Source organism: Populus nigra, chromosome 11 (genome assembly GCF_951802175.1).
Source record: "Populus nigra chromosome 11, ddPopNigr1.1, whole genome shotgun sequence".
Lineage (NCBI taxonomy): Eukaryota > Viridiplantae > Streptophyta > Magnoliopsida > Malpighiales > Salicaceae > Populus > Populus nigra.
Window position 1 is genome coordinate 6809449 of NC_084862.1, and position 10769 is coordinate 6820217.

The window sequence follows — 10769 nt, forward strand, 5'->3', positions numbered from 1 at the left end:
TGTTGTTATCATTGTTTAATCCTTACATTAATAGTATTATTGGTGTTATTATTACTATTACTATTACTATTACTATTATTAGTATGATTACTACTACTACTATTATTGTTGTTGTTGTTACTATTGTTGTTGTATTATTGTTGCTTATAATTTATACAAGTAACCTCCCTGTAGTTCGACCTTGTCTTGCCGGGTTATTTATTACTTCGACACTTTTGCACTTGGGAAAAGACATCAATCTTTTGGTCGTGTCATTTACTTTGATTTTTTTAATATATATATATATATATATAATTTTTATGATTTTATCCTTTAACATTGAATTAAGCTTCTTGATTGAGTCCGGGTCTATAATTTAATGGGTTGCGAATTTGAGAGATTAGGAGATTCGCCCAGTTCATTTATTGTTTTTTTCTTCTTTTTTAAAACTCATGTTTTTTTAATTTGATCTTTCAACATTTGAATAAATTATAGATTAGATTCTGTTATTTTTTTATTTACTTTTTACATGATTTTTCACTAAATTTAAAAATAATCTAGGTTATTTAGGGTTTTTTTATTTATCATTCTTTGTTAAATTTAGTTTTTTAAAAAGAAACTTTGGTGTTGAATTAAATTATATCAATTGCTTAAATATAAGTATGTTGTGCTTACTTCATGATAATTTTTTTTTGCTTAAATATAGCTTTTATGTATTTTTTTTCATCTTAGACCTTTAAAATTTAGTTGATTAGAATTCAGCTCTTAATTTTGTTTCGATTTAGGTTCCATGAGATCATCAAGTCTCATGCCTTAAATCATGAGTTTTGTGGGTCAATTATAGTTGATCAAAATCGAGTTAAAATGTTATCATCTTATTCTGTTTTTTGAAATATATCATTCAATATAACGTGGGTTATTATTCTATTTTTTATGGATTAATCACTATCTTAATATTTAAAAAATATTTCATTTAATATGTTATCCAATATTTTTGTTGTGTTTATTTCATGATATTTTTATTTGCTTAAATATAATATTTTTTGGATCTTTTTTTAACTGAATTTTTTTTTTCATTTTTTACCTTTAATATTTAGTTATTACAATTGAACTCTCTATTTTATTTTAATTTGAATTTTATAAAATTATTATGATCTCATACCTTGAATTATGAGTTTCGTAAATTAATCATGTTTGTTTTGCGTCAAGATAATATATCACAATCTCAAATTTTTTAATAAAATATATTGTTTTACATGTTATCTTATTAGTATTTTAATTAACCTTGAGTGTTTGAAATAGTAATAATTGTAAATTTTTAAATGTATTTTAATATTTTTATTTTTTAAAATTTAATTTTGGTATAAAATATTACAATAATTTAAAAAAAATAAAAAAAATCAAAATTTTATATAAATGTTTTTGCACGGTTGCCTCAAAAGTGTTCTATATTTTAATTTGTTTTAGGTATTTTTTTTAAGGATAGAATAAAAAAAAAGAAAAGAAAAGAGTGCAGGCGAAGAAGGTAATACTGAAATCAATAATAATATATAATATCACTGTCGAAACCCCATCTTACCAAAAATCTCTCTGTTCCCCTCTCTCTCGATAATCTCAACCCCAAATCTCAGAGAGACCCTCTGCTTCGCAGATCCCTTTTTCATCTTGGTTTATGAGGTATGCTCATCTTTCTCTTACGCCTGCTTGCGTTGGATCTGCCAATATTCATAATTACTTTTGGATCTGTGTTTTTATTTTTCATCGCTATTTTCTTCTAAAATATCATCTTTTCTTGTTTTAGGGCTTTTATACTGTTTCTTTTTCTTTTAGGGTTCTTAGAGCAGAAGGGTCTGGTTCTTTCAAGTTTTGATTTGGTTTTAAAGCAAATTCTTGTTAATTATTTGACATTTTGTTTTTTGAATTAATTTTTTTTAATGTTCTTTCACTTTTATCGTATTGGATTTGTTTTGTTCGTTTGCTTCTTTTTTTTTCTTCTGATTGGTTTTATGTTCTATTTCTTATATGCAGCTCGAAGGAGAGACCCACTCTTGGGTAAGTCTTTTATTCTCCTTCTTGTGTTATTGCTTTTATATTGGGCAATTTCCAATTAAATTATTGGATATGATCGCGTATTCCAAGAAAAAACATGCAAATAGTTAGTTGGAGAGTTCCGGTTCCTGGGTTCTAGTCAATGAATTGTTTGGTTTCTTTTTTTTTTTTTTCATTTTGTTGAATTACTTGATCTAATTACAGTACAAAACGTCAAATTTTTAGTTTATGGATATGGTACATGTTAAGATACTGATGGTGTCTGTTCTTGTCAATGGATGCCTTGATTTTTACAAAAAGTTTTTTCTGTAATACCTCTTGACTTAACGTTTTATCTTCAGTGGCACGCGGATTAAGACCCGCAAACGGAATATTGCTGCTCCACTGGACCCTGCAGCATTTGCTGATGCAGTGGTCCAGATTTACTTGGATAATGCTGGTGATTTGGTAATTTCTCTTTCTTTCTTTTTTATTTTTCCTAAATCTAATGCTCGCCAACCATCTTTTTTCTTATGTCATGTCTGAATATGCATCACTAGCTCATGCACCTGGATCTTATTGAAATTCCCAACGTGCAGGAACTTGTTGCTAAGAGCATTGAATCTGCAGACCTTAACTTCTCAAGATACGGTGACACCTTTTTTGAGGCAAGCTCATCATTTATTATATAGAAGGTTCAAATTGTCAATATCATTTCTAAAGAATGCTCCAAAATCAAAGGGAGTTAGTTTAATTAGACTTAATCTTTTTTTTCAGAATCAGAAATGTTAATCTCAGTGAAAAAATATTAGATTTAGGGAAGTTATATCCTTGTTGCATATGCTTGCTGGTGGTCCATGTGCAGAACATGAAAGAAAAATCATGCTAAGGAATGCAGGAGCAAATATTTTGGAGTCGCATGCATGAAATTTACTTTTGCAGGATTTAAGGCATTTAATACACTCTTGCTATGCTAATTCTATAAATTAATTTTGATTTGCAAGTTGGAGTGCGCGCGCGTGTTTTTTTATTTTTATAAAAAAACCTTGATTTCTCCCTTCTAAATGTGTGAGGAAATGTTGGGAGCTAAAATGCTTGGGCTCAACATTAATGCAGATGCTAATCTATGCAATATAGGCAATGGGTTTCCTATCTACTGTCATGTATGTTCTGTTTTGGAGGAAATTTTGAGCTGTTTGGCGCTGTAATATTCCAACAAATTGCTTATATCACTATGTTTTCACCTAAAGTGAATTCTTAAATTCTCAGACAATCTAATTTATCATATACATGCAGGTTGTTTTCACAGGAGGCCGTACACAACCTGGCACAACAAAACCTGATGAAGGTGAACGCCATCCTTACTCTATAATAGATTGTGAGCCTACACGGGAAATCATTTTACCATCAGTAATCTACACGCAGAAAATTCTGCGCCGCAAACCATTTCTCATTAAGAACCTTGAAAATGTTATGCGAAGGTTCCTGCAGTCACTGGAACTTTTTGAAGAAAATGAAAGGAAGAAGCTGGCCATTTTCACGGCTCTTGCATTCTCCCAGAAATTATCTGGGTTGCCACCGGAGACTGTTTTTCAGCCTCTGCTTAAGGATAACCTTGTGGCCAAAGGGATAGTTCTTTCATTTATAACAGACTTCTTCAAGGAGTATCTGGTTGATAATAGCCTTGATGATCTGATTTCAATTCTGAAACGGGGAAAAATGGAGGAGAACCTTATGGACTTCTTCCCATCTGCAAAGCGATCTGCTGAAGGTTTCTCTGAGCATTTCTCGTGAGTTTTCTCCCACCTGCTCTTCGATAATAGAATGAAATATTTTTCAGAGATAATTTATTATTTTCTTGTAATATTTAAAACAAACTTTATTTTCAAAGGCGAATCTACACTTTGTGATGCTGATTGATAAAATTGGCATGGTTCTTTATTGCATCTGTTGATTTAACCCTTTTAAGCTTTTGATTTTGCTGAATGCTTCTATTTCTGATAGGATATATAATGTTTCATGGCCACAAAAAATACATGACTTTTTTATACATGTCAATTCTGATCCTTTTTTTTTCTCGCTTTGAGTTACTTTTTATGTGGTTCTTGTCTTTCTTTTAACCTTGAAATTACTATGTCATTTGTGACGTGTATTTGGATGATGGTTTCCTCTCTGGTCCTTACCAGAAATGGGCTGTCTTCTTGTCATTTGCAAATGGTAAGATTTCATTGCTTCGAAAAGAAAAAAAAAATAGTTGTTTAATTTGGATATTGGCAAAGATATCTGTGATCAATGGTATGTTGCTTCGTTATCTTGGAATGGAGAAGAGCCCAACATGTTTAGCCTTTCTGATTTGAGTTGAATGGTTATGCTCGTCCAATCTGATGATTTATTTTGGTGAAAACTTGTTGCTGAGATGACAAAGTAATTTTTTATGCTTGATCTAGTACCATTTTGGACCCAACATATGGTAGTTTGCAGGTGTGGTGAGATGCGGTTGTGTGTATGCTTTTGGGAAATATAAATGTCTTGAGAAATTTTGAAGAAAAAGTTTCAGTTGACATCCCTTGACGAAATGTGAACGAAATTCTAGTTGTAGCTTGGAGCAGAAGAGTAGTGCTATTTCCTATGCCAATGAAATATTTTCTGAAGAAACAAAAATATTCTTACAACATTAACAGTAAAATGATTGATGTTATGCTGCTTGGTTTTGGCTCATGATACATGGTAGCCAAGTTTCGATACAGAAAGCTTTTCTCATGATTGTTAAATGAATTAAGCTCTGCCTTAACTTCTTTTCTATTTTTTAGATCTTGAGATGCTAGTTTTAACCATTTGACTTTTCCTATCTGTTACAGTTCTGTCAATTTAATTTGTTCGCTTATATGTTCCAACAATGCACCCAAACTCTTTCCTTGGGTGGAAATGATTATAAGAGTGCAATAAAGATTAATTATGCACAAATAAATTATAAATTCAGTTGCATGAAAACTCGCCCATCTAAAAGTCTCATTTGAACTCTCAAAGCATGCACAAATTTATAGTCTTTGTGCTTCCCTAGCACTTGTTTTTCGCATGCATTGTCTTTCATCAGTAACACTAAATTTTTATTACCCATAATCTGGAACTTATCTATATCTAATCATTGTTGATCCTCAGCAAGGAAGGACTGATACCTTTGGTTGAATATAATGAAAAGAAAATATTTGAGGTGAAGCTGAAGGAAATGAAATCTGCATTAACAACTCAGATAGCAGAGGAAGCTGACATGTCTGAAGTCATCGACACAGTGAAACAACGGGTTAAAGATGCTAAGTTACCAGACATTGAAATTGTGCGTATTTTGTGGGATGTATTAATGGATGCTGTACAATGGTCTGGGAAGAATCAGCAGCAGAATGCCAATTCAGCTTTGCGCCAGGTATGGCTTAAAGCACACCTTTTTTTTTCCGCTTGTATTACCGAAGATATTGATGTCATTTTTCAGTGAACTTGTGTGCTCGTGTTGATGCAAATGAATGAAATACTTCAGTTAGAAAGGAAAATTGACTAGATGACACAGGATGCTTATGGGCCTGTTCCGTGTCTGGATATAGGGGCTGCTGGAATAGTAATATGATATTTTTTTAGGGGACTTTAGGCTTAATCTTTGATGGGTAATTGTTGTAGGATTGATTAGGTGAGTGTGGGAGGCTGTTTAGGGACTATTGATGAGTGTTCAAGGCTAGATTGACATGGTTTTTCTCTTTGGATGTGGATGTAGATGTGGGATAGATTTCTAGAAGTCATGCCTAGGAGGAGGAAAAACCAAAGCTTCACACCTAGTATTTGTAGAAATCACACCTAAGAGAAAATTGAGTTGCACAATCAAAAGCAAATTGTCGGAAATTTTATTTATACCGGCTCTTTATATTGATCAATTACATAACCTTTTATAGAGTTCCTAGTAGGCCCCATTAAGTAGGTTGAGAAGCAAAAACAAAAATATGCAAAAAATCCTTGTAGGCCCCAAGTCCTACAAGGACTTGTTATCACATGTAGAAAGCATGTCTTACAAGGACTTCTTATCATATGTAAAAAGCATCCTAATAGTTTATTTTGGAACTGATAAAATAAAATGTAGACCTAGAAAATCTGGAAATTGTAGAAATACCCTTGCCTACAAAAATAAAGTTATTTTGCTGCTTTTATTGTCTGCATAACGAGATTTGATCCACTTTTTTCTTGGTACTTGTTATACTTGCAAGTAGTTTTCATTATGAACTTTGTTTTTGTGCTTTCCTTCACATAGAGACACTAAGGTTCTTATGAGCAATGGTAAGGTCGGTGGAGAATTTCTGTTTTCATAACATACTGAGTACATGACATGCTAGGAAGACAAAGCCTTAATGAGTGATTTTTCCCTCACTGCGTTGTCTTTTCTAGTGTCATATAAGACAAAATTTAAATTTCTTAGTAGAGATGGTACCAATGGGTTGGGTTTCTTTATATTCATATCCTATCCTTATCCATAGGTGAAGAAATTTAGATATCCATATGCTATTCATTGGGTTTCGAGTATCGGGTATCCATATGGATATCTATTTTACTATTATTATTTATTATTCAAATAGTACCCAACCCAAAAAAAATATAAATGTTCTCTCTCTCTCTCTCTCTATATATATATATATATATATATATATATGATGTCCTGGGTTAGGTTGGTGTCGGGTTTTGGGTTAGGTTTGATAATATTAAACTTTATCCATAAAAAATCCATCAATTCAGGTTGGTATTCATCGGGTTCAAATTAATTTGTCATCCGTATTTCTTAGTCCTTTTATCATTATCTTCTTTTGATCAATTGGTAAGAGTTTTTGTGCTGGGGCAACCTTTGTGAACTTTTGAATGCTTTCACATATAATGTCTAGGTAGACTACATTACCTTATTTCAGAGTGCAGTTTGATGGGTTAATTGTATATACTTGAAAAGGACAATTTGAGTTTAAAGATCTTGCATGTGTAGATATGGTTATTTAAGTACGAAGCTCTCTGTTAACCTGTGGCAACTGCATGCCAGTTGCTTATTGATTAAGTCACCAGTTGTAATCTAATGAAATAATGCTGTCTTTGTGATGAGTTTTCTTTTCATGAATCAGGTAAAGACATGGGCACAACTCTTAAATACATTTTGCACCAATGGCAAACTTGAGCTGGAACTCTTGTACAAAGTTCAGATGCAATGCTATGAGGATGCTAAGTTGATGAAGCTATTTCCTGAGATTGTGAGGTCTCTCTATGATCAGGACGTGCTTGCAGAAGACACCATTCTGCACTGGTTCCGCAAAGGAACAAATCCCAAGGGCAGGTATGCAAGCTCAATTCATTCACTCTATCAGGCAACATAAAAACAGACAAGGCTCTTGTTAACTGAATTTAAAAACCCTCTGGCCAAGGTTAGCTGTGTAATTTCACTTCAGTTTATCCAAGTTTCTTCACTTTTGGCATCTTGCACGCGAAGTTCTATATTCTTTAAATTGCTCTGTTCACTTAATAATCTGAGGAGATCAATAATGCATATACTATGGGATGAAGTTTTTGTTTTGTAGGAGAATAATAATTGGAAATAAAAAAAATAGAAAACCTGGAATGACATCTTTCTTACTAGTTGAAAATGCGATGTTTAACCTTCCATTATGACATGGAAAGGTTAGTGTATTGGTTCCATTCCAATACTATATTCAACATCTTTTTTGGTTGGGTGTTCTGTATATTCTGCATGAGTTTAGGCTATTTTTTTCTTAATTTGGCATTTTGTTCTGCCTTAATGAAGCTAATATTTCATACGTTGGGAATTTTACAGGCAAACCTTTGTGAAGGCCCTGGAGCCCTTTGTTAACTGGCTGGAAGAGGCTGAGGAAGAGGAATGAGTGCCGCTGGATCATATGTAGGGAATGATGTCCTGAGATAATAACAACTTATAAATCTCCAGCTTTCATAATATTTTGTATGCCTGTTTGCTGTTGTTGTTGTTGATGTTGATGATGATACCGTTTATGGCTATAATAAGTACTTGCACTTTTATATGCTCTCTTTTCCTGCTGATGTGATCATTTTATGCGTGTTTTTGTCTCAAATGAGAGGGAGGCTTGAACAGGACCTCTTTGGTTGAGCTACAGGCCCATTGGCAAGCTTTGCCTCTTGTTTGTGTGTAAATACTTGCATGGAATTATCCAGAGTTACTCCTGACGCTGGTTTTTATATATATATATATATATATATATATATATATATATATATATATATATATTGAATTATAACTAAAAGGGCTCAGTTTTTTACCGTGAACTGTATGAAGATGAGTTGTTTTTTTTTATATACTTTTAGGGTTTTTTTTTTTGAGCTGGTTTTTTTTTTATATTTTTAGAATTTTTTTTTGTACTTTTTTTTTTAATAATTTTTTTTTGTTAATGTTAAATTTTTGTTATTCAGTTATCAGAGTTATCAGACTTTTATGAAACAGATCTCAGGTTTAATAGGTTAATATGATTTGATGAGTTAACCTAGAATTTTTTTTCGTTTTTTTTTAATTAATTTTTTTCGTTTACTTTAGTTTGTTAATATTAAATTTCTTTTTATTTAAAAAAAGATGGGCTGGTTTTTTTTTCATTCTTTTTACACTTAGGTTTTTTTTTTTGTTTTAATATTTTTTTTATTTTGTTAATGTTAAATTTTTTTTATTAAGATATAACTAAAAGGGCTCAGTTTTTTACTGTGGACTGCATGGTGCAGTCCACAGTAAAAAGATGAGCTGTTTTTTTTTTTAACACTTAGGAATTTTTTTTTCTTTTAATAATTTTTTTTTTGTTAATGTTAAATTTTTGTTATTCAGTTATGAGACTTTCATGACACGGATCCCGGGTTTAATAGGTTAACATGGTTTGATGAGTTAATCTAGAATTTTTTTTTGTTTTTTTTTTAATTAATTTTTTTCGTTTACTTTAGTTTGTTAATGTTAAATTTCTTTCTATTTAGAAAAAGATGAGCTGGTTTTTTTTTCATTTTTTTTACACTTTTAGGGTTTTTTTTTGTTTTTTTGTTTTAATAATTTTTTTATTTTGTTAATGTTAAATTTTTTTTATTCAGTTAGCAGATTTTCATGACACGGATTCCGGGTTTAACAGGTTAACATGGTTTGACGAGTTAACCCATAATTTTTTTTTTGCTTTTTTTTTTAATTTTTTTCGTTTACTTTAGTTTGTTAATGTTAAATTTTTTCTATTTAGTTATTAGACTTTCATGACGGTTTTTTTGTTTTTTTTTTCATTTATTTTTTACACTTTTAGGGTTTTTTTTCTTTTAATAATTTTTTTTTGTTAATGTTAAATTTTTTTTATTCAGTTATCAGACTTTCATGACACGGATCCCGGGTTTAACAGGTTAACATGGTTTGACGAGTTAACCCAGAAAATTTTTTTTGCTTTTTTTTCTTTTTAATTAATTTTTTTCATTTACTTTAGTTTGTTAATATTAAATTTCTTTCTATTTAGTTATTAGACTTTCATAACACATATTTCAGGTTTCACGGGCCGTCAATTTTTTTTTGTTTTTTTCTTTTAATAGTTTTTTTTATTTAATTTAGTTTGTTAATGTTAATTTTTTTATTTAGTTATTAAATTTTCATGACACGGATCCCGGGTTTAACGGGTTAACCTGGTTTGGCGAGTTAACCTTAAATTTTTTTTTCTTTTTAATTAATTTTTTTCGTTTAGTTTAGTTTGTTAATTGACGATAAACTAAAATTGCTCAGTGTTTCATTATGCAAGTCCACAGTGAAACGTTGAGATGTCTTCTTCTTCTTCTTTTTTGTTTTTTTTTTTTTGTTTTTTCTTTGTTCTTTGTTTTTTCGTTTTCTAGCCTTTATGGGTTTTTTTTTGCTTTTTTCTTTGTGTTTTCTTCTTTTAATGAATTTTTTTTGTTAATGTTAAATTTTTTATTTAGTTATTAGATTTTCATGACATGGATCCCGGGTTTCACGAGTTAACCTGAAATTTTTTTTTGTTTTTTTTCTTTTTAATTAATTGTAACATATACTAAAAGGGATTAGTGTTTTACTGTGGACTGCACAGTGCACTCCACAGTAAAACACTGATGCTTTAGGTTTTTTTTTTTTTTAAGTTGTCTCATTTTTTTTAGCTTTTTTTTTATGTTTTTCGGGATTATTTTTTTGCTTCTTTCTTTGTTTTTTTTCTTTTAACAAATTTTTTTTTAATTTAATTTTGTTTATTAATATTAATTTTTTTTTATTTAGTTATCAAACTTTCATGACACGTTTTCCGGATTTAACGGGTTAACCTGGTTTAACAAGTTAATCCAGAAAAAAAATTTTGCTTTTTTTTTTCTTTTTAATTAATTTAGTTTGTTAATGCTAATTTTTTTTTTCTATTTAGTTATTAAACTTTCATGACACATATCCTGAGTTTCACGGGTTAACCTGGTTTCACAGGTGAACCCAGTTAATTATGGGTTGACCGTTAATTTTTTTTGTTTTTTTATTTTCATAAATTTTTTTTGTTTAATTTAGTTTGTTAATGTTAATTTTTTTTATTTAGTTATCAGACTTTCATGACACAGATCCTGGGTTTAACGGGTTAACATGGTTTGACGAGTTAACCCGGATTTTTTTCCTTTTTAATTATTTTTTTTTTGTTTGGTTCAGTTTGTTAATTTTCTCTTTTTTTTATTTAGTTACCAGACATTCATGACACGAATCCCGGGTT

General features: G+C 30.5%; 1 protein-coding gene across 1 annotated transcript; it reads left to right on the forward strand.

Moving 5' to 3' along the window:
- Positions 1–1496: 1496 nt before the first annotated feature.
- Positions 1497–8075, forward strand: LOC133668429 (uncharacterized). The gene is made up of 8 exons (XM_062088277.1): positions 1497–1656; positions 2008–2031; positions 2370–2475; positions 2607–2675; positions 3304–3797; positions 5167–5428; positions 7149–7357; positions 7853–8075. Exons 1-8 carry the CDS (start codon positions 1652–1654, stop codon positions 7917–7919), a joined length of 1236 nt encoding a protein of 411 aa, XP_061944261.1. The 5' UTR covers positions 1497–1651; the 3' UTR covers positions 7920–8075.
- Positions 8076–10769: the final 2694 nt, after the last annotated feature.